This window comes from Tetrapisispora phaffii, chromosome 14, assembly GCF_000236905.1.
Source record: "Tetrapisispora phaffii CBS 4417 chromosome 14, complete genome".
In the NCBI taxonomy this organism is placed as follows: Eukaryota; Fungi; Ascomycota; class Saccharomycetes; order Saccharomycetales; family Saccharomycetaceae; genus Tetrapisispora; species Tetrapisispora phaffii.
Genome location: NC_016533.1, coordinates 54,836 through 78,686, shown reverse-complemented (window position 1 = coordinate 78,686; position 23,851 = coordinate 54,836). Strand labels below are relative to the sequence as shown.

The 23,851-nt window shown below is 35.9% G+C and overlaps 10 protein-coding genes across 10 annotated transcripts; 5 read left to right on the top strand and 5 right to left on the bottom strand.

Annotated features, from left to right (window-relative positions):
* Positions 1-260: 260 nt before the first annotated feature.
* FUN12 (translation initiation factor eIF5B) lies at positions 261-3,224 on the bottom strand (the record flags this gene model as incomplete). The annotated part of the gene is made up of 1 exon (XM_003688207.1): positions 261-3,224. The coding sequence occupies one exon, from the start codon at positions 3,222-3,224 to the stop codon at positions 261-263; it is 2,964 nt and encodes a 987-aa protein (XP_003688255.1).
* A 685-nt stretch (positions 3,225-3,909) lies between these two features.
* Positions 3,910-5,019, top strand: RBG1 (GTP-binding protein RBG1; the record flags this gene model as incomplete). The annotated part of the gene is made up of 1 exon (XM_003688206.1): positions 3,910-5,019. One exon carries the CDS (start codon positions 3,910-3,912, stop codon positions 5,017-5,019), a length of 1,110 nt encoding a protein of 369 aa, XP_003688254.1.
* A 381-nt stretch (positions 5,020-5,400) lies between these two features.
* On the bottom strand, positions 5,401-6,150 carry TPHA0N00390 (basic helix-loop-helix domain-containing protein; the record flags this gene model as incomplete). The annotated part of the gene is made up of 1 exon (XM_003688205.1): positions 5,401-6,150. One exon carries the CDS (start codon positions 6,148-6,150, stop codon positions 5,401-5,403), a length of 750 nt encoding a protein of 249 aa, XP_003688253.1.
* A 2,886-nt stretch (positions 6,151-9,036) lies between these two features.
* Positions 9,037-10,389, bottom strand: MEK1 (serine/threonine protein kinase MEK1; the record flags this gene model as incomplete). Its single annotated transcript, XM_003688204.1, has 1 exon — positions 9,037-10,389. One exon carries the CDS (start codon positions 10,387-10,389, stop codon positions 9,037-9,039), a length of 1,353 nt encoding a protein of 450 aa, XP_003688252.1.
* A 1,003-nt stretch (positions 10,390-11,392) lies between these two features.
* Positions 11,393-12,325, top strand: TFB6 (TFIIH complex subunit TFB6; the record flags this gene model as incomplete). The annotated part of the gene is made up of 1 exon (XM_003688203.1): positions 11,393-12,325. One exon carries the CDS (start codon positions 11,393-11,395, stop codon positions 12,323-12,325), a length of 933 nt encoding a protein of 310 aa, XP_003688251.1.
* A 205-nt stretch (positions 12,326-12,530) lies between these two features.
* SOG2 (Sog2p) lies at positions 12,531-15,086 on the bottom strand (the record flags this gene model as incomplete). Its single annotated transcript, XM_003688202.1, has 1 exon — positions 12,531-15,086. One exon carries the CDS (start codon positions 15,084-15,086, stop codon positions 12,531-12,533), a length of 2,556 nt encoding a protein of 851 aa, XP_003688250.1.
* Positions 15,087-15,539: 453 nt separating this feature from the next.
* Positions 15,540-16,400, top strand: CYC3 (holocytochrome c synthase CYC3; the record flags this gene model as incomplete). The annotated part of the gene is made up of 1 exon (XM_003688201.1): positions 15,540-16,400. The coding sequence occupies one exon, from the start codon at positions 15,540-15,542 to the stop codon at positions 16,398-16,400; it is 861 nt and encodes a 286-aa protein (XP_003688249.1).
* A 274-nt stretch (positions 16,401-16,674) lies between these two features.
* MSC6 (Msc6p) lies at positions 16,675-18,789 on the bottom strand (the record flags this gene model as incomplete). Its single annotated transcript, XM_003688200.1, has 1 exon — positions 16,675-18,789. The coding sequence occupies one exon, from the start codon at positions 18,787-18,789 to the stop codon at positions 16,675-16,677; it is 2,115 nt and encodes a 704-aa protein (XP_003688248.1).
* Positions 18,790-19,599: 810 nt separating this feature from the next.
* Positions 19,600-21,324, top strand: GDS1 (Gds1p; the record flags this gene model as incomplete). The annotated part of the gene is made up of 1 exon (XM_003688199.1): positions 19,600-21,324. One exon carries the CDS (start codon positions 19,600-19,602, stop codon positions 21,322-21,324), a length of 1,725 nt encoding a protein of 574 aa, XP_003688247.1.
* Positions 21,325-21,715: 391 nt separating this feature from the next.
* CIR2 (electron-transferring-flavoprotein dehydrogenase) lies at positions 21,716-23,737 on the top strand (the record flags this gene model as incomplete). Its single annotated transcript, XM_003688198.1, has 1 exon — positions 21,716-23,737. The coding sequence occupies one exon, from the start codon at positions 21,716-21,718 to the stop codon at positions 23,735-23,737; it is 2,022 nt and encodes a 673-aa protein (XP_003688246.1).
* Positions 23,738-23,851: the final 114 nt, after the last annotated feature.

Below are 23,851 nucleotides of genomic sequence, written 5' to 3'. Positions count from 1 at the left end.
ACTAATTGATCTGAAGTTTCAAGACCAACTGCTTGATACTTAAGATAGGAAAGTCACTAATTGCAACTTGCACTTGTTTTCTTTGTCTTCTTTGAGTTTTTTCAATCCTCTTTCAGAGTGATAGGGTTGAAATGAGTAGAGAAACGATGAACTAATTATATGTGTTTTATTGATAAAAAATATAGACAAATATTTACTATTACGGTATATCCAATGGTAAAATCATGATTGTATTGTTATAGTCATAGGAGAAGACTGAATTATTCAATGCCGAATACTGGCTTTAACTTTTTGATTAACATCCAGTCAGCCTTTGAGACTTGATCTCTGAAGGCCTTGTCCTTTAAGGTGTCGATAGATCTTCTAGATAACATGGCGTATAGAGTATCAGATTCATCAACATGACGACCCCAGATTGGTTGTTGACCAGATGGGTCTTCTAAACGGACAGCAACACCGGCAGCTGTGGTGGCTCTGGTGACTTCGTTAACAGCTTGATGGTTGATTTCTAAAGAAACAACTTTACCTAATAATAACACCATCTTTTCCTTTGTAACAGGGTCAGTTCTTACTGCACAGATTGGAGTACCTAGTTTTAGAGTACCATCGACAACATCTACACCGATAATCATTGGACCACGCTTGTTAATAATTTGTAAAGTGTGCATAACACATGGGTAAATAGCGAAGTCTAAGAAATTCTTACGACGATCTTCTAATAATTTTTCTTGATAAGCAGTGAACGCATCAAACAAATGATAGATAATATCGGCATTAAATAGCTTGATACCTTCTTTTTCTGCGTAATCTTCAGCTTCTCTATCAATTTTAACATCGAAACATAACATGATAGCAAATTCTGGAGCTCTTTCTAACATGGTACCTGCTTTCATGACATCACGCTTGAAAACTGGACCTAGACCAATAGACATAACAGGAATCTTCATATCCTTTAAGAAATCTAGTAAAGCTTCCAAAGAACCTAAAGTGGAAGCTTGAACAGTGACACCCTTACCTGATGTGTCGACGGAATCTAGTAAACCAGTTAAGTCATCCATAACTTCGTCCATCATTTCTTCTTCATCATCATCTGGACCGACAACTAATAATCTAGAACCAGCGACAGCTTTATCTAGATCATTGGCAGCAATCTTAACACCCAGGGCTGCCTTAACTTCCTTGTGATGAACATATTCAGATTTTAGACGTAATTCACGCAGTGGTTGTGGAGTTAACAAAGCTCTGATGTTTGTAACAATCGGACCATTCATACCACATAACACAATACGATCACCTTCTCTTAGGTAACCGTTAGATAAGATAACATCAATAGTTGTACCGAAACCTTCAACAACTTTAACTTCCAAGACAGTAGCTGCAACGTGAGATAAGTACATCAACTGCTTGGACATCCTCTTTTGTGTTAATTCTAATAATAACCATAATAAATCTGGAATACCTTCACCGGTGACAGCAGAAGTTGGAACAATAGAAACATACTTGGACATATTTTTGTTGTCATAGTATAATTCAGAATTCAAACCTTGTTCGGCTAGTTCAATCTTGATGTTGTTCAATCTAGTTTCAAATTCTTCTTTAACAGCTCTGGTTTGTTTGTCGAAAGAAGCTCTGAAAGCATTGTTTGGGGTTGGGGACCAGTCGTATAATCTATCGATCTTATTTAATGCAACAATAAATGGAGCTTTTCTGTCTCTTAACAGTTTAATAGATTCGATGGTTTGTTGTTCTAAACCATGCATGATATCTATAACTAAAATAGCGATATTACACAAGGAAGAACCTCTGGAACGTAAGTTGGTGAAAGATTCGTGACCTGGGGTATCGATAACTAATAGACCTGGAACATCGAAAGTTTGTTTCTCAAATTCAGCCATGGTTTTAGTTTTAGTTTTAATAGCATCAATTGGGAAGTAAGTGGCACCAATTTGTTGAGTAATACCACCAGCTTCACCACCTTGGACGTTAGTTTGTCTAATTTTATCTAATAACTTAGTCTTACCTGTATCAACATGACCCATGATAACACAAATTGGAGAACGCAACTCTTTCTTATTTGGGTTAGATGCTGAAGCACTTTCAGTGCCTTTGACGGCTGCGGAAGCAATTTCAGCTTCGACAACGTCTTCTTCTGGAATAATGGAAGATTCTTCAACTTCCTCATCTTCTTCAGCTTCTTCAACTTGTTCTTCATTTTGTTCTTCACCTTCGTCTTCATCCAAAGCTAGGTTTTCCCAATCGTCGATCAAAACTTCTTCTTCACCATCCTTGACGGCCCCAGCAGTCTTAGGAGCATCCTCATCCTTTTGCTCAGCATCAGCACCGGCAGATTTGTCAGTTGCAGTAGATCTCTTCTTCTTCTTGCCGTAGACGATCTTCTTTGGCTTCTTACTTTCTTCAGAATCATCCTCGTTTTCTAGTTTGGATAAACCAGCAACTTTAATGTTGCCGGCAGCCAACAACGCAGCTTTTCTTCTTTCGACCAATTTCTTCTCTTCTTTTTGTTTCTTAGTCAGTAGTTTCCCTTCCGCCTTCAACTTCTCACGCTTCAATCTCTCCTTCTCCTTCTTGGCAGCTTGGGCTCCTTCTCTTTCTTTTCTTTCATTAGCTAATCTCTCTTCTTCTTCCTTCAACAGTCTCTCTTCTTCTTCTTCCAATAGTCTTTGTTCCTCTTCAAATTGCTTCTTCAATTCCAATTGCTTCTTCAAAGCAGCCAAACCGGCTGGAACCTTCTTGACCTTCTTGCCACTGGATGCGGGAGCCTTGCCAGCGGAGCTCTTCTCCTCGGAAGCACTCTTCTTCTCGGCTTGGATCTTCTCTTGGATCTGCTTATTCAGCTCTTTATTTTTTTGCTTATTAGCTTGCTGCTGTTGCTTCTTCTTCGCAGCCTCCTCCTTCTTCCTCTGCTTTTCAGCCTCTTTCTTCTCCTTTTCCTTCTCCTTCTTAGATTTCAAGACTGGGGCTCCAGAGCTTCTGACATCGTCCTCTTGCTTCTTGTCCTGTTTCTTCTTAGATTTCTTCAAAGTGGACATGAAGTCAGCCTCAACGGCTTCGGCACCCGCATCTGCAGCACTGGCCCCGGCACCAATGTCAGTACCAGCATCAGCAGCAGCCGGCGTGCCAAATTCTTCACCCTGTTGGGATTGGTCTTCCTCGAAGTCCTCGTCCCAGTAATTGTCCTGATTCTTCTTGCCCTTTTTAGCCATCGTGTCGAATATTTCTCTGCAAGTTGCCAGGTGTGCGTGTCTTGACCCAGCTGACCCAACCACGATAACCCAATGCCAAATCAGGGAGCCCTCTCAAATATAGTCTGTCCCAGCAGATTCTTGAACAGTCCCAACTGTGTCTCTGGCTTGTTCGAGAGGTGATGGTTGAACAAAAATTTTTGCTGTGTGCCAGCGCCGTCGAAGATGACGGGTCGAGTGTCGAGAGACATCGGTGGATGGCAGAGCCCAAGGTTTCTTGAATGCAGCGCAACAGACCGGTGTAAAGGCCATAAAATGATGATGGAACAGGTGGCCGACAGTCTAGTCTCATGATGGTTGTATCGGCTGGCCTGACTATTGTGCTTGACCCGCCAATTGACCGCCTTCCTGACGTTTTACATCAAATTTAGCACTTCCAGGTAGTCTTAACTATGTCGTTCAACGCGATAAAAGTGAAATTTTTTTGAATTCGAGATATTGTTCATAGTGGAAAACTCGATGAGCATCGAAATGTGACGATAGTGTTGCCATTCTGATGATGGCAACCGTGAAGTTTGAAGGTGGATGAGGTGAGGATGGGGGCATATAAGAGGGCTGGTAGCCAGGGGGTATGGGGATAGTGGTGGTGCGTTTTTTACCTCCCCCAAAACACTGAAAATACAGGTGAAACGACAAGACACGAAGGATGTCCACTACTGTTGAAAAGATTAAAGCGATCGAGGATGAGATGGCCAAGACTCAAAAGAACAAGGCCACCTCGTTCCACTTGGGTCAGTTGAAGGCCAAGCTGGCTAAATTGAGAAGAGAGCTGCTTACTGCGGCCTCAGCCACCGGCGGTGGTGGTGCTGGTGTTGGTTTTGACGTTGCTAGGACGGGTGTTGCCAGTGTTGGGTTCGTGGGGTTCCCATCTGTGGGGAAGTCTACTTTGCTGTCCAAGTTGACTGGTACCGAGTCTGAGGTGGCAGCTTACGAGTTCACCACGTTGGTTACTGTGCCAGGTGTTATTCGTTACAAGGGTGCCAAGATCCAAATGCTGGATTTGCCGGGTATTATTGACGGTGCCAAGGACGGTCGTGGTAGAGGTAGACAAGTCATCGCTGTGGCAAGAACGTGTAACTTGCTGTTTATTGTTTTGGACGTGAACAAGCCTTTGCATCACAAACAAATCATAGAAAAGGAATTGGAGGGTGTCGGGATCCGTCTAAACAAGCAACCACCTGATATCTTGATCAAAAAGAAGGAAAAGGGTGGTATCTCGGTGACGAACACCGTTCCATTAACTCACATCAGCCACGAAGAAGTGAAAGCTGTCATGAACGAGTATAGAATCAACAGTGCAGAGGTTGCCATCAGATGTGACGCCACCGTTGATGATTTAATTGATGTGTTAGAATCGGCAAGCAGAAGGTATATGCCCGCTGTTTACGTTTTGAACAAGATCGATTCCCTTTCCTTGGAAGAATTGGAACTGTTATATAGAATTCCAAATGCTGTTCCTATTTCTTCCGGCCAAGAATGGAACTTAGACGAACTGTTGGAAGTCATGTGGGACAGATTAAACCTGGTCAGAGTATATACAAAACCAAAGGGTAAAATACCCGACTTCACAGATCCAGTTGTTTTAAGATCAGACCATTGTAGTGTTAGAGACTTTTGTAACCAAATCCATAAGTCCTTGGTTGACGATTTCAGAAATGCTCTTGTGTTTGGTAGTAGTGTCAAGCACCAACCTCAATTTGTAGGGTTGAATCACGTATTAGAAGATGAAGATGTCGTTACCATCTTAAAAAAATAGTGAAGATGTCAATAAATGGGCAGGACAAGGTGATGTTTTAATCGTGCTCTTATATATAAATATATATATTTATGCACACGTATGTCTGTCCCATGCTCTTATTGGTAGTTTGATATAGTTCATCTATAAAAATGCATAACCGAAAAACAATAATCGTTATAAATAAGCAATGGTTATATTATTATTAGACAATATGTTTATTATATAGTTACTTCTATACCGCTGGTAATATTAATAAATGTAAAAATTCTTGGATCTATATATATAATTGTGAATTTCCTTCAATTCTTATTATTATCATTATTACCTCTACCATCAGAACTCTGCCCATCTGCATTATACAACGTTGGAACCAATTCCCCTTTTAAAACATTATAATTTCTACCTTCCCTCTGCCTTGTAGGTTTGGTTTTTCTTTTTCTCTGAGTCCAGCTCCGATCTTAACCTTTGAACTTCCTGTTCATAAAGAACCTCATTATTTTGAAGGTATTCAATATATTCGACCGCCTTTTCCAAAATAATGCTCTTGTTTAACCTTGTTGTTGGTGGTATTATCATGGAGCTTGGTACAGGCAATGCAACATTTGATATTTTGCTTTTCTGCACGTTATTTCCTGGCCAATTTTTTTTTAATGACTCTGACACTTCGAATGCGGTTTGATCACTAGTAACCCATGGGATAGTTTGTTGCAGCTTTGCAATCTTGGTATTTATATTTACTCTATACCTTTTTTCTATTTTATTGTGTGCTTGCTTTTGATGTGTCGTTAGTCTTTTCCTTGGTGCTCTTTTCTTAGCAGTTATTGGCGACGTAGATTTCAAAAGGACTGGAGGGACTATAATGTTTTCATAGTTTTCTTGTTTGATAGCAAACCTGTCTTCCTTTGTTCTCAAACTATCAACTTGGGCAAACAATGGAACGGTATCAGACGAGCTCACTGGAGATACTGACCTTGAGCTAGAAACTGTATCAGATATTATAGTCTCTAATGGTTCCATCCATAAAGAAGATTCCAAGGCGAAATTTGAATCCTCTGAAGATACAGGACCTAACTGATGGATTGTATTATTCGCATGTTTCTCATCTGAAAAGTTCCATGAGTTAATGTTATTAAAAATTGTATCGATCATATCAACAGTAGCAGCTTATTAAGTTAATATAACATTAAACAATGTATGGATATATAGCAAAAAATATTATTTCACTCAGCAATACGACTGACTTTTTTTCTTCAAAGAAAATAAATTGGAGGTAAAATTTCACTAAATGATTATGTATAAGAACAACAAACAAATTAGGATATTCTGCTATAAGCTCAAAAACGAAACATTCAAAATCGATGTCCTTATATACATTGATTTAGTTTCATTTATGAAAGATGGAAACATACCGGCTACCAAGTTACAACATGAATAGGTATATACAAACATTTCTGCAACAGCAAAGAAACATAGACTAACCATATAGAAAGTTGTGCCATCGGTGGTGATTAACAGGACCGACCATTGCCACTTCTGTCCTAGGAATTCAGGCTAAAAGAAGAAAATAATTACATTTTGGTATGGTAAAATAGCAAGCCATTTCTAGCTTAACAGACTAAGATTTGCATTGACTTTTAATGTTAAAAATCTACTCTAGTAACCATGAAGAAAACTATTAGTTACTATTCCCGGATGTTTACTGTTTGTTGTCCTCATTTTAAGCTTACTCTTGGACTGCAACTATGGACAAACTAAAGATTCACCCATATAAACTTCAGAAACAAAATAGTATTGACACGGAAGCTCAAATGTCAATCATATTACTTGCCATTACCACAAAATGTAGTATCATCTAATCAATTTTTTTGTACATAATAAATTCTCATAAGTAACTTCAAACACCGCTCTGAATTCTATGGAGAAAAGTACATAGAGGTGAGCAAAACCCTCAATCTGTGACACCGAAAACAACATAACAATCTTAAGATCTACCACGATCTCTTCGCATTCGAAAATTTTTTTTTCGATATTTAATTTTGTTCCCAAATAGTCCCTTCTTCAATAATTCTCAGCTTTTGAAATATTATTTGAATTGAAATATGAACTTTAATCGATTTACAGATTTGGATACCCTCCAAAATGGAACTTTCCTCCTTGTGCTGAATCTGATGCTTCCGACCTTGAGGTGCAGTTAGAGAGATTTTTGTTTCTTTTTTTATTTTAAAAAAAGCAGCATTGCCAAATTAGGAAGCAGGCGCCATCTAGATCGAGATGGAAGCTCGAGAAGTTCATCTTGGAGCAGTGAATTAACCTAGTAACGACCGTAAAACAAAATGTTATTGTTGTTGTTGTTGTTGTTGCTGGTGTTGCTGTTGCTGGTGTTGCTGTTGCTGTTATCGTTGCTAATGAATGGAGACCAATAATAGATTATTTTATGTAGAGGTTTTTCATTAATATCTCTTCACCGAGATACCCACAAAAAAGTTGCTATACACTAGGAATTTCTTTTATCCACATTCAATATTTCGTATAATCTCAAAAGGTGGTCCAATTTATCTATGAACCTCACTACAGTAGACCCAAGACATCTTCGTAGCATACTTAGTATCATGATGATTACTGTTTTTGATACAGACAAAGTGTGCTGGACAATAACTTAAATCATAGAATTCTTACTTTGATATTGTTATTATTACTATACCAAACAAACACACATTTCCAGAAAGGAAAACGAAAAACAAAAAATTTTCAGAGGAAAGGCAGTGCAGGCAGGCAACAAGAACTTTTTGAGGTTCACGGATAATAAATATCTTTCAAATATCACACATTTGTAGAATTGAGATTCAGGCTAGACCGTATGAACTAGTCCACAAATGTCATTATCTTTCAATGAGATTCGGAGGAACTAGGTCTCAAGGTAAATTGAAGTTAGCTTTTGAAACTTGGTTACTTGGTAATCTAGCCACGAATCGGTGTTTATAACAACAACAATTTGGTGTCTGAGTTTAAAAAAAGTGAAATAATGAGAATTGCGGTGGTTGATTAACATCTACAAAATATTCAATGAAATCAATAGCATCACTAATATGAATCAAAAGCACTCATATACCGTGTGAATTTATTTGTAAAATTTTGGTACGCTATAGTAACTCCCCAATGAGATAGAGATGATTGGGTCTGTGTGGTGTGGTGTCTAGTTGTAAAGTTATTTACTTTCGTTTTTTTAGAAATCGTATTTTTTGTAGTAGTTTTTTGGAACTAGAGCCTTTATTGCTAACAAAGCGGTAATAATATTTTAAAGAAGAGTTTGTAGTGAAAATATTTATAATAGTACTACTATAACGCAGTTTGGTTCCCGTTATTTTTTCTTCCGTCTCCGTATTCTTGTTCATTATCAACCGAGTGACCTAATTAGGTTACTTGTCCTCTTTTACTGAAATCATTCCATTTCTGGGTTAACATCAATTGTTATCACAGTTTCCCCAGTTTGTTTGTTAAGAAACAATTATTTTGTTACTTTAGGTCTAATGGTAGCAATAGAAAAAAAACGATGGCAAATATAAACTTTCTTAGGTTATTAGCCTTCATAGAATGTCAGTGACTGAGGACGACTTCAAATCAGCTATTATAATTTGGAGTGATGAACAAGCCATGGATTTCCAAATTGTTAAATTGTCTTTCTGTTTGCAGATAATACTCCAATGACCTATACGACAACTGTGCAGTGTATAATATCCATTTTAGATCTATTAATCCGTGGTCTAATAACTGACTATTTTTTCTTTATTTTCTTTATTTATCTTAGTAACTAGGAAGCGACAGGTACATACTCTTGATAGTTATTTTATGCCTTGCTGGCATGGGGCGATAGTTAGTTTTTATTTATCTTCCCACTTGTTGCTCTTTGAATGAGGATAGGACCCAAAACAATCACCTCTCAGAGTTTATTCTTCACAAAACTCCCAATCTGATAGATGTTAATAGCTCTTGCAAAAAGAAAAAATTGTTCTCAGTCTGCAACATATTAAGATTGCGCTAGTATTTTTTTTTGTATATTTTTTCTAACTTAGCCATATGTTTCAAAATCCAAGGGTGGTCAAAGCATTGCTTACTGTCCATTCTTTCTTTTGTATCAACATGTAAGAGACTAGCAACAAAACTCTGTGCCTCTACTGATATACCTCCCCACTGTTTTAACTCGAAGTTTAATTTCCCGATTCTCGATAATTTGACTATATTCATTTCGTTTCCGTCGCCATAAAATGGAGAGATGCCCGTTAACATAATATGTGCAATGACACCTAGTGACCACATGTCACACTTCATATCATATCCCTTACAAAATTGCTGTGTCGATAACATCGCAGGTGTTGCAACAACAGGTATCGGTTGTCCATGACTACTACTTTTAAACCCCACTTCGGGTGCACAATATTCTGGCGTGCCTACTATTGTAAACATCCTATTAGTATTGGAGTTTGCAGTTGTAGCAAACCTTTTTGCTATCCCGAAATCAGCAAGCACAATCTTGGGATAAACCGTCTCCGGCGATGATATCAATATATTATCAAGTTTTAAATCTCTATGAGCCACACCTTTACTATGTAAATAACTTAATGCTTTCAATAACTGGTAGACAATTATTAACGATTCCATTTCAGATATAGATGACAGACAATCCGTTTTGGCAAGATAAGAAAATAAATCACCACCTGCTATTAAATCCTGAAAGATATAATAATTGTCTCTAGAATCATAATACGTGAAATGAACTTTAATGATATTTGGGTGATCAAGGGTCAAAAGTATCTTGGCTTCTTTGTCTAATTTATTTGGTTTCAATTTTATTATCTTAACTGCATAATTCTCTTTCTGTCTAATTTTCTCCGACGATAAACTATTTCTATCGTAGTCTGTCTTGTAAGCAACCATGACATGACCAAACGTTCCCATTCCAATAATTTTATTTGCAATTTCCCAGTTTTTAATATTTTTTTGAAACCCAAGAGACTCTAAACTTTTCATTGGAGAATTTTGGAAAACTTGTCGAAATACTATGATAGTATCATTAACCAAAATCTGATCACCATCACATAAAATGTAAGCAAACTTTTTTTTCAGTTGCTTTCGATCGTTAATCATCGTCCCATTCAATGAGTAATCCTTGAGATAAAACATTGGAACGCTATGTTCATCGAACAAAACCGACCAAATTATACAGTGGATCGAAGACACCGAAGCATCTTCGATTACAAAATCACATTCAGCTTCATTTCTTCCTATTTTGACAATGGAATGTTTATAAATATTTATTCTCTTGGGATAACCATGTAAACTATTTGATTGTCCAACGACCAACTCCAAGTAACCTAATAGTATCTTAGACATCTTATAACAGTCGTTGCTCTCCTATACTGAAACTAGACCAACAATAACAATAAGATGAGTTGTTTTATATGTGTATCTTCAGTTTATATCACCAAGTGGCAAATCTTAATTAGTAAAGTTAAACAGAAAACAAATTAGCCGCCGTCACTTAAATACTAAATTTCTTTACTGTCACGACTTCGGATATATATAGACTTGCTGAATAAGGAGGTTCTAAATCTTACTTTAAGAGAACATACATACACCCAGGGTTGTGGTAGTTGCCATTGACTGCTGGTTTTAATTGAATTATATTGGATATGTGGAGATACTTGGGCACGTATGTGTGGTTTAGAGCGGGAGATATAAGGACGCCATGGCATTTATAGAACTAGCACAAGAGTATGTATTATAAAGGAGTAGTAAATGCCCCAGGCTTAATGGGTTGAAAATTGAATAGCCATAGCAGTTTCCCTCCTTTGTCGTTCCTAGCTATAAGAACAGTTATCAAGTGGACGATATACATGTCGTCTTAAGGAACTCCGCTGAACTGAGACTTTTGACACTTGTCAGCCACAGTCAAACAATTACATTCTACTGGCAAGACACTGAAATAGAAACAATAATCCGATTCGTATCAACGATGTACTGTTATTTACCAAACTTCAGAGGATGGGGTTCTGATCACCCATCTATCCACTACCTATTTTATATTACTGCGGGGCTACAATATTTCGGGAAAGTATTAGAGGCAACTTCACAAAGAATTTCAGCAAGCTCCAAAATTAAGGATTTGAATATATGAAATATATAACAAACTATCTATTGACCACATTGATATGTGAAGACGGTAAAAAGAAGGAGAATAGTACGTAACCTTCTGTTAGACACACACTTAAAACACTTAAACACCACTGCATTACTTATTTGATTAGCTTTTAGTTAAGAGAATAATTAAGTAACAGAAAAAAGATTAGTAACAGATTTAACAACTTAAAAACATCAGACATAGAAGATAATAACGATGTCATTACCGGATACACCTTTGCATTGCAACCCAGATGAACTATCTCGATTAGATAGACTAAAAGAAATAGATGAAAGTGAGATCGACGAGTTGGATTTGAACCCTGAGTTGAACGATAACGGAGATATAGATATGAGCCAGGATGGATATTCAGAAAGTCCTGATAACAAAAGAGCAGCTTCGGTCCTAGATGAAGATATATCGGACGATGTTGATGATTTTAAACCGCGTATAGACATAGGTTCGCCGTTTTCGTCTCAAACTAATATGGTTTCACAAGTCAATCCAACTTCATCGGGTATTCCAACAAGAAGGTTATCACTTTCACAACAGTCGAAGTTTATCACTTATTGTGATGAGAAACTAATGTCAATCCAACGTAAATTTGTTCAATCAAGAGGCTTGAATTATAACATGTCAGGTTACGAGAATTTAGAAAGTCTACTAAAAGACTTGAAATCATTCACAGACTTTATTTGGTATTCTGTTGAGGGAATACCAAACTCTGACTACTTATTAAAACAAGATCTATACTTATTTGAAAAGGAGTTCAACATGAAAAATGCGAGCTTGCCAGTCGATAGAGCAAGGTCGTTCGGTCAAACGTCATATTTATTAAGAATCGCCGATGATTTATTAGAATTTACTGAAAAGTTTGACCTTACGGAATTGTCATTAGACGAAAAAACCTCAACAGTTTCTAAATTATTCAAGTTATTGTTCATATTGGACAAGATTTTTGCAAGAATAATAGATGGGACAATTCCAGGTAAAGTAAAAATGACAGGTACCGATGCTGTAAGGCTCTGTGGTATAGCGGAAAGAACAAGAATGAAACTTCCAACATATTTTGAAACTCAAAATATTCAAGGATACCATTTCGAATTAAGTAAAATATATTTAGAAAGCTTAGAAAGATGTGCTACATAATTGTATATTAATGATTGTAATGATTTTAAATCAATAGCATTTAATTAGCAAAATATGTGTTATAGAAACTTATTTCATTAGACATGTGGAAACGATTTATGAGAAGCTAATTGATGTTTACTTTATTAAAATAGCAATATAAAATATGATATACTATATCAAACTAAAAACTTATTTAAAGTTGTCATCCAGAATCATATTCAACTTAATTAGGTTGTGTCTGTATTTGTGTCTGTGGTTGTGACGATGAAGGAACATTCATTAAAGATACTGATTTGTAAGTACTTAAATCCAGAATTACAGTAACATCTTTTGTAATTTTAGCTAATGATGCTAAATTTGGACGGATTTCGTTCAATATTGGCATTTCAGCCATCACCACTTTAGTGCTGGCTAAAATAGAAATAATAGATTTTAAAAATGCATTAATGTTTTCCCATGTAATATATTTCTCATTATTATTGGAATATTTCTGGGATATTAAATTATCTGTAGAACTTAAAGCATTTAGTCTTGCGTTTAAAACTTTAGATAATTCCATGGATTGACGGCATGTTGTAGCTAAATCGTGGATTTTATTAGTCAGTGATTCTGTAATATCTTGAGATCCTTGCGAACCAGCGAGTGCAGTTTGTGATATAGCAGCAGTCAATTGATCGTAAACTACTGATACCATACGAACGACTGTTAATAATGTTTTATGTAATTGCGCATCAATATCTGTATCGATAAGACTAGCAGCTGTTGGTGTTGGTGGAATGGGAGGCATATTTGTAGTTGGGTTACCTACAGCAGTTGTAGAAATGTTCAGTGACGCAGGGCCAGGTTTAGGTTTGGATGACACTAAAGGTGTATATGCTGTAGATGCGAGCTGATTAGATATATCGGTTGATGTTGTTTCAAATTCTATCACGTTCCCTTCGGGTACTTTCTCATCATCAGTAACTAATTTTATGTGTGGCGATGACTGTTTACTGATGTATTCAGGTAGTTTCTCTGGCATAGATATCTGAGACATTGAAGACGATAGTGTACCCGGTGTTCTATTACTATTCAGTACACCTGATGATGATAGATATGCTGAATTAGAAGCATTTAATTGAACTGCAGGCGACCCAGTAGTAGAAGCGGAAGTAGGTTGAGTGTGCATAGTGGGAGTTGAAATTGAATTTTTCAGCGCTGGCAGTCTTACTTGTATAGTGTTGCTTCTTGTCCTGGATAAACCTTTGCCATTCTGATCAGAAATGCTCGTTGTAGATATACTATTCAGATTTCCATGGGGGAAGTTATGCAGATGTGGTATATTCTTAGGTGTGTTTAATTTCTCTGGCGAAATAAAACACCATGCATTGTAAATTTCACTATAAGATGTAATCATTGTCATGTAGAACATTCTAATAAAACATAAATCATCAGACTTAAAAAAAATGTCGAAGTTTTTTAAAAGTAATCCGAATATTAGTTTGAAGATGTCATTGATTTTCAAACATAGTTTTAATAAAGCCCTATCGCTGGCTGGATCATACTCTTCTGATTTTTCTAATATTTCTACCAGATTATCAATCTCTGACCTTACAGAATATAGAAGTGAAACAACTTCGACTGCAACAGACTTTTCTTTACAAAATGAGGTAATCTTTCTTACATTTTGTTGACATTCAGAGAAACTGAATAATAATTTTCTACCCATCATCACTATTTCATCATGTCCTACAGACACCTCATTATTAACAGGAACTTCTTCTTGAAGAACTGAAAGTCTTTTAAAATAGTCATTATATTTCGTATGATTGTATAATTCGTTATGAGATTGATTATCAGATTCTTTATTTATATGAGTTTCTGCCAGCTGGTTACCATTCGAAGTACTAGTTGTTGAAGATGCCGAAAATTTAGTTGTTGTTGGAGTAGATGCAAATAATGGATCATTATCCGAATTATTTATAGATGTATTCGAAGATGCAGCTGGAGTAAGTGTATCTGAATTATCTACTAGTGTAGAATTACTAGGCGATAGGGTGTTAATAAAGCCCATTCTCTTTGCAGCTCTTGTAATTTTGTTCACATTACCATGTGAAGGGTTTGATTCGTTATATTGGTAATGACTGGTATGGTTTTCAATAAAGTTATCTTTTAAATATCTTCGTAGAGCGATTGCCCAATATTCCTCTTTCGATAAATCTGATGACATTGGTGTATATTTTTTCACAAGCTCTAACTCATCTTTCGGAATCAGATTGCCCTCAATTTCAAGGATACTCAAATTCTCTAACTTTACAATTGGTGCAAAATCAAATATTGACGTCAAATTATTATTCTTTAGAGAAAGTACTTTCAAGTTTTTTGACCATAATTTGGAAATATCATGTGGGAGCGTTTCTATATTGTTAGAAGAGAGATCCAAAATCTCTAATTGTGGGCACTGCATCAAAATACTAGGTATATCTCTAAACATATTGCCATTCAAATCTAAGTATCGTAAGCTTTTCGAATTGCAGAACTTTGAAGGCAAGGAAATCAGTCTGTTCTTCCTCAAAGATAGCCTCTCTACGTTCACACTATTTAATAACTCGACATCTGTAACTGAAATAGACGTTATATTCAAATCGATCAGTTTCAACGTCGAATTTGTGGAATCCTGTTTACTCAACTCATTCTTAATCAACAACGTCAAATTCATTTGATCTTTAGCACGAGTGGATTCAACGCTCTCCATAAAACTGCTCGAGGCTGGTTCGTTGACACTAGAAGCTCCCTGCATGGTTGATAGCTCAATGGAGATGGAAATTGTCTAATCTTAACAAATTGATATTGCGCAATATAAAACGAACTAAAAAAGCTGCAAATTCCAATAAAAGTTATTTTTCTACCTCTCAAATATCAAAGTGTCTTCTATTTTATTGACCGCCTTGATCTAAAACAAAATACACAGCTTACACTGAATAAAAGCTGCATTGTAAATATAATCGAATCAGTTAAAGTTTGATATTTTTATATTCACTTTTCGATGATGAAGAGCCCCGACGTAGTGAAAAATCAAGACATCAAATAAAAGACAATACAAATCTGACAGGGACAATTAGGAGAATCTTTAAAGGTTACCTAAACAGAAGTTAAAAAGGAGGTTGGTTTATTGAATCTGCTATTGTCGTTTTACAAGAGATTCAAAGTTAGTGGTAAAGTGGGAAAAAAATCAATAAGTTTTCGTTACACGATGGGATACTTTTGGGCAACTACAATTGAAACTGAAAGTAGGTCTAGTTCTAAGTCAGAGGCATCTGCTTGTCCAGTTAATCATGTTACTAAGAAGGTTAATGATGAGTCGGCATGCACTGTTATGCATACTTCTCCTAAAAACGATATGCCTGCCTGTCCAGTAATGCACGATAGTAAAAACGATACTGCAACCGGGATGAATCCATTAAATCATATACCAAAGGCTCTTCCAGTTGGTAAACAAGAAGGTCAGAAGTTGGATTTGCCACAGGAAAGAACAGTGTCTTCGATTCCTAAAGGTTCTGATTCCACTGAATTTTGGGAATATCCTTCTCCACAACAGATGTATAATGCAATGATAAGAAAGGGAAAGATCGATCCAAATACCGGGGAGGAAATTCCAGAAGATGCTGTCGAATCGATGGTATTTGTTCATAATTTTCTGAATGAGGGTTGTTGGCAAGAGGTTTTAAAATGGGAGAAACCTTACACAGATCAGACCAATGTCGAACCCAAACTATTGAGGTTCCAAGGGAAACCAAATGAAATGAGTCCAAGAGCCAAATTTTATAATACACTAGGGAAGCTGTTTCCAAACTATTTCTCTTCGGACCCTCCTTTTGACAGACACGATTGGGTGGTTTTGAGAGCAGATCCAACTTCCACAGATAAGGAGCATCCAGGTCTGAGAGAAGTTCGTTATGTGATTGATTTTTATGGAGGTCCTGATGATGACGACGGTCTTCCTACTTTCAATCTTGATATTAGACCAGCTCTAGATAATTTTACAAATTCAAAAGATCGTCTAGTACATTACACCAAAGATATAATGGACAGATATTTCGCAAGTAAAAGATAGCATCATTTCTGAAGCGGTTGCTAATATTAATTATGCAGAATAAGTTTTGATGGTCTTAAAACCAAGACAACCATGCCGTGTAAATATAACTTATTAATATATAATCTGTTTCGAATTTGCTATGCAGACTTTGTAAATTGGTGTGTATATAATTAATAAAAGTGCGATTATAACTAAAGATAATTTTCATTGAATATATTTACATGATATTTATATAGTAGTAAAGTTATATATTGTGGTATTATTTACATTTGATTGTTAATAAACGTACCAATTATAGTTTATTTAGAACTTCCAAATATTTACTATTTATTGTGAAGGAATCAATTTTCTTGATTCTTTCGAACAATTGTTTTATGACAGTCTTCTCATTTTGATTGAGGTTACGCTCTTGTGACAATTTAAATAATACAAAGATTATGTTAGCAAAAATGGACTTATTCACTTGGAAATCCAATTTATCAGCGAAATCCAAGTATACAGGTAACATCGTAATACAGTGTCTATTGTTAGGTTGTAAGGAAAATTTTGTTATACCTCGTATCATTGGCATAACAAAATTACGTCCAATAATGGATGAATGGTCACCTAGCGATCTTGCAATTTTAATATATTCTTTAAATGTAATTTCAGCAACCTCATAGGATCCATGAGGCTTGTCGAATTGAGCTTTAATATATAATGAATAAATCGATGAATTGATTGGCGTCTTAATTTGCGTAAAAAAATCGTTGACCGGTTGAATATCCCAGACGGTATTGATGAACTTTTGGAAAATTAGAGAGACTTTTTGATAACGATTTTTATTCTGAGAGATACTACCTAAGAAATTAAAGTCACCGATATCATTTTTATTGTTTGACATATGGAATTTGTAATTGGAAATTAATTTTGTAATAATTATATCTAGAGCTGGTTTTCTTTTAGATTTCTTTGAGTTGGTAAAATAACTTTCGTATACCTCAGTAAAGGTTTGTTGCTGGTTTTCATGAATAAGCTTTAGAAGAATGTCATTGATAAAATCTGTGGAATCGATCGTTTCAATGTTGACCAAACTTTTCTTATCCTCTAATAGTTTTAACAAGTCAGAATATTTAAACTCTACATTCTTTAGTAAAGATCTTAAATAAGTTTCATATAGAATTTTTGAATTTTTCAACTGAGGTGTTAAGTCCTTTTCATAGATTTCTTGAACAAATTTGGCATTATTCGAAGTCATAAAAGCTTGGAATAAATGATTATATGAAGAAACGACATCCTTTTCAGATAAATCTTTCAAAAGAGGTTTTATCAAACTGTTCCAAACGGCTACAATTCTTGTTAGTTTGACGTTTTTGGCGTTTGGACCGTGACTTATTGCCAGAAGCAAATATTTATTCAAATAATTACGTTTTTTAATATCTTCAACTTTTTTGAAGTCATTATAGACTCCAATGGCGTCCCATTCTTTTCCGAAGAAGATAAATTTCTCCATAAATTTTGCTACAATATCAACATTGACATTTTCGATCTGGTCCTTTGTGGAATAAGCGCTCTTAAACCAGGCATATGACGAAGTTAAGTGATTACTTTGTTTTGGGGAAATAATGCTATCTAGTTCCTTCATTAATAATTTAGGATCTGTGTTAACATAGTCCCTGTAATAATTTTGTATTTGTGCCTCTTTTGCTTCTTGCATAGCCATATTGCCAGCATATATTTCCATAGTTACGCGTCTAATTTTTCTTAAAGGTAAAACAAAATCATCTCCTTGTTGTAGAATCTGTTTCACAGTCTCATAATTGACATTAACATCTGGTAAATTCAAATAGGCAACAATCAAATAGGTTGCACAAGCGGATCGAGCTCTGTCATTTTCAAGTATCTTCATGTTGGATAAAGGAGACTCCAAGAATTTTACCCAGAGTGCAATAACGTCTTTATATTCTTTTTTCATTAATAACTGTTTCATGACGATTTCGAAATGTAAAGGTTTCGCCAACTTGTAATCAATCATTGTATTCAGAATCTCATAAGGGGAAATAGTGGAGTTTTCTGCTGAGGACGATTTCTCCAATAACTTACACAAAGGTTCATTCAAAAAATATGATTTTGCAAATGGATGAATACCATTGCTTTCAGCATTCCTATATCTCAAGCCGTTTAAATCTTGCAACTGTGTTTTCAAGCCAGCATAAACCTCGGCTGGTTCCTGATTGTTCAATAATCTTTGATTCAAATCCTCCGCAAGCGTAGACATTGGATATATCACCGTGTCAGTAACTGACTCACCAGTAACATCGATAGCTGAATTAGCTTGAGTGCTCAGACATCTAATTGAAGTAGAAGCCACACCTAAAACCAATCGGGCACTCCTTAAAAATTGTACCTTTGAAGAAGCAGCCAGCATATCTACTAATCTGTAAAGTTCTAGTTCACGTTTTCAACCACGAAATGCTCTCAATTGTCTCTATAAAAAAACAAAACAAGCAACCGGTACGTCAGTCAACTTGTCAACGCCTCCCTAGACTCTAATATCAATCTCATAAAGCACCTAAACAACAATTCATGTCATTAACCAGTGCTGCTTATATAGCACTTCTGTTGGACTGAGTGTTTCGAACTGAAATACTCTTAGATTAACCTCTTCGTTCATAATGATATTGAAGATTATGGCTACTAAGCTATAAAAGACATTACTGTGAGTTGATATAAGGTTAAATGTACAATTTAGTTGTTAAACGTGCTCAAGGATAAGGTTAAAGGACTCCAACTGCTGCTATAGGTTTCAGTAATGGATATATGTTAGTCAATTTTAAAGCTGTTTTCAATTTTGGTTTCTTTCTATTCAGAAATGGCTAAAAAATTCAGGAAATACTAGATCATATTGATCTGATTCCAAGATGAGGTGCTGTTTTTGAGGTTAATTTAAGGAAACGTTGTTCTTATTTTGCTAAGCAATTATTAGGGATTTCGTTTTGATTCATTTGGTTATTGAAATAAGAACGGCAATTTTCGTTTTATTTTTCAAAATGCTGATAAATGTATGCCAAGGTACCCTTGAAGAGGTTTTGTCTAGTCTCCGATCCATCGCTGATATTTAAGAAAGAAGAATTATTTTAAAATAAATGGTTAAAGCCCTATCCACTTGTATATACTGCCATGGACAATGCTATATTTTGGAAACTGGACACTCAGAAACTGGAGATAAATTATTGGCATGAGTGATTTTGATTTGGCAAGGTATATTAATGCACCCGATTCTTCACAGTCATCTGTAATTGAGTCTTCGAAGGCTGACGAAGAGCAAGTTCAGACACGGGAAAACGATGGCCAGTACCAATATATAACTTTAAACTCAAAAATAAAAGATTACTCGAAAAACACAACAGAAGAGCATGTTCTGAACATTCCGGTGACGTACAACAGGCCTGTGCCTTTGAAGGAAAAACTTCCAGTAAATAGGAATGATGATGTGCTCTATAAAGTTTTCTTATTGCTGTATGAGCACGATAAAGACATAAATATGCGGCATCCGACTGGCTACCAACACCAAGAAGGGATGACGGTTAAGCAATTATGCAATCAACTAGTCAAGCAAGATCCATCACTCTTGAAGATATCAACAAAATTGTCTAATCTCGTCTCTGCTAAACTTAATGCATACATAAAAAGGCTCGAAAAGGGAGAACTGATTTTAACGTACGGCCTATCTAGGGAATGGTCTAATTCGTCTCCCAGAAGAATGTTATACTCATACAAAGGCGTTTTAGCAGATAATTATCAAAAGTATACATCCAGTGCTATCAATAAACGAATAATACGTCAACAGCAAATGCACCAGTTTGAGAGACTTCAACTTAAGCACAGTCAAAGTGCACACAACCTGATACAAGCTCAGAGAGAAGAATATAATCACACGCCAGTACATATGGCATCTACACCAACGTTCGTTCCTGTATCAAACAGAAAAAACTCAATACAAAATGATCCAAAATTGGGGCAAAATCAAGAAATTAGCAACGATATCATGAATACATTCGAACAATTAAATAAATACCTCGATCCATTAAAGACTTCAAATGCGCCATTTGAAGAGCAAGGCTCTGAAACTAATAAAGATAGACCAGCCGAAGATAATTTTGAATTTCCTAAAAACCAAGAATACGAAATTCCTTATTATGTCTCACCAATTCTAGAATCAAGTAATTATCTCCAAGAAATGGCACCCATTAAAACTGAAACGAATGATACTTTTACTAATCCTAATTTAGATGCTTATCGTCAAATATCAAAGACGACTCCTTCAGAATCATCTTTCTCTTCAAGAAATACATATACTGCAGTTAATACTTTAGATAATGAGAAGATATCAAGTAACTCAAAAAAAGGAAACGGGTATTTGAAGCAGATAGTGAACAAAAAAACCAGTACATACCGACAGAACTGTCTTCCTCAGAATTGTTTTGCTCAAGCTATGGTTACATTAGGTGAAGAAACAGGCAATATTTCAAACATATCTATCAACAATGAAGTTTCTTCCAATGGAGAAAATGGTTCAGGAAACACTTTCACCGCTAACAATGATGGCGAAAACGCTTCAATTGAATACCAGAATAATCCTTCTGAGTATGTTACTGCTGCTGCTGCTGCACCAAAAATCCCCATTTCACATAATATATTAACAGGTAAACGAGAAAGTCTAGGACCTGAATACTTGAATATATTTAACTTGGATGACCTATTATCTCAAACACCAATCAATAAGCTCACTGAAGATATTATCGATGTCAACAAAGAGCCAGAACACATTCAAAACCAAATATTACCACTAAATCAGAACTTCAACATCAACATACCACATACCAACAGCAACACAAGCATCAACACTTTACAGAGGGCAAATTCAAAGGATACTGATTTCGGTTGGCACCATGATCTATAACGAACGACCTAAGCACCATTGTTCGTAGTCAACGTTTTTTGGGACAACCACGCACATACATATATATATATATATGAGTATATAATATTTGAAAGTATACATTTCGACTGTCAGTAATGCATAACAGACCCATTGGTATATTTTGTTTAACTTGAGTCATCTCTTGTAATGTCCCAAAGGTGCCTGCAATTGAGATATTTTGACCTCGAATACGTAAATAGTCAGGCACTGAACTTCTGAAAAATGTTTCAGTTGAGCAACCACTTATAAAAGAAAGGTGGAATCGATTTGATTGTAATTGTGAAGGTATCTATATAATTTGATCGATAGAGTGTTTGTGTGAATCGATGTTGTCAAATTGGAAGCGTCTATTCAGAATATTGCAGAACTGATGTTGAGAGTAGCTTTTTCCAAGAGGCTGTTAAGAACTGTCCCTGAACATTCTAGAGTAATCGCATCTAGTATAACCACAGAAGGTGTCACTGGTGTGATTACCAATGGATCATATGCTGAATATAATGATATACCACGTAAAGTTTCCAAGAGATGGTTTTCAAGTACTAGAATAAGTGCATTTTCCTATGCTAATATTGTGAAGTCAATGGAAATGAAATTTGATGACCTTACAGTGAAAGAGAAACAGATATTGACAGAAGAAAGGGCAATTGATAAAGTTGATGTGTGTATTGTTGGTGGTGGCCCTGCAGGTTTAGCTACTGCCATAAGACTAAAGCAGTTGGATTTGGAAAAGGGAGAGGGAAATTTAAGAATCGTTGTTTTAGAGAAGGCCAGCAGCATGGGTGGACATACTGTTTCTGGTGTTATTTTGGAACCAATTGCCTTTAGAGAATTGTTTCCAGACTCTGAGTACTACAATGATACTGATAATACTAAGGAAAATGGAATTCCTCTGCCAGCTGATATAGTTACAAAAGTTACTGGAGAAAACTTGAAGTTTTTTCTGTCACCTAAAATAGGTTTACCTGTCCCTGAACCTCCACAAATGGTTAATAAGAACAAAAACTTTATTGCTTCTTTGTCTCAAGTGACTGCTCATTTGGCTGAAAAGGCAGAAGAACTAGGTGTCGAAATCTACCCAGGCATTGCAGTTTCAGATATCATATATGGCAAGACAAAGGACACCAATGAAACTTATGTCAAGGGTGTGGCTACTAAAGACCTTGGCATTGCTAAAACTGGGAGACCAAAGGCTAATTTTGAAAGAGGTTTAGAATTTCATGCAAGACAAACTGTTTTTGCTGAAGGTTGTCACGGTTCGTTAACGAAAAACATTATAAAACAATTTGATCTACGTAACGGAAGGCAAAATCAATCCTATGGTCTTGGTATTAAAGAGGTATGGGAAGTGAAAGACGAAAACTTTAAACCTGGATTTATTGCACATACAATGGGTTATCCATTAACTAATGATGTATATGGTGGTGGATTCCAATATCATTTTGGAAAAAATTTGGTTGCAGTAGGTATAGTAGTAGGTCTAGATTATAAAAATCCATGGGTATCACCTTATCAGGAATTTCAAAAGTTGAAATCAATGCCATTTTACACCAAAGTCTTAAAGGACGGTAAATGTATTGAATATGGTGCCAGGGCATTAAATGAGGGTGGATTACAAGCTATCCCTAAATTATACTTCCCTGGTGGTTTGTTAGTTGGTGCTTCTGCAGGTTTTATGAATGTGCCAAAAATCAAAGGTACTCACACAGCAATGAAATCAGGTATACTAGCAGCAGAAGAGATGTTTAACGTCATTAAAGAATTACCTTCTCTTGAAGAATTGGAGGAATCTTCTGTTGAAGAATTGGTTGATCAACCTATAAATTTGGAATCATATGAACTGGCCTTTAAGAATTCATGGGCATACAAAGAATTATATGAAGTCAGAAATATCAGACCATCATTTAATAGTGCTCTAGGTGGGTATGGTGGGATGGCTTATTCCGGTATAGATTCCTATGTTTTTAAAGGAAGAGTTCCTTGGACATTCGGTTTTCATAAATCTGATGCTAAAATTACAAAATTGGCTAAGGACTATAAACCGATCCAATACCCTCAACCTGACGGCAAAATAACATTTGATATAATGACCTCAGTTTCCAGAACAGGTACTTTCCATGATGAAGATGAAAGATGCCATTTACGAGTTGCAGATCAAAATCTTGAAAAACATGCCAGTGTTTCTTATAAAAATTGGAAAGGTATCGAATCGAGATTCTGTCCTGCTGGCGTATATGAATACGTCAAAGATGAAAAGTCAGCACTCGGTGTAAAATTTGTGATTAACTCTCAAAACTGTATTCATTGCAAAACGTGTGATATCAAAGATCCTTCTCAAGATATCAACTGGGAAGTCCCAGAAGGTGGTGACGGTCCAAAGTATACAGTCACATAAGAATACCTGATTGCAATACTCTGAAATTGAAACTACTCATTTAAGTAGATGTTATTTATTCATTATTTATTTATTCATTTTATTTATTCATGTTGTATCAATACAACAATAAAT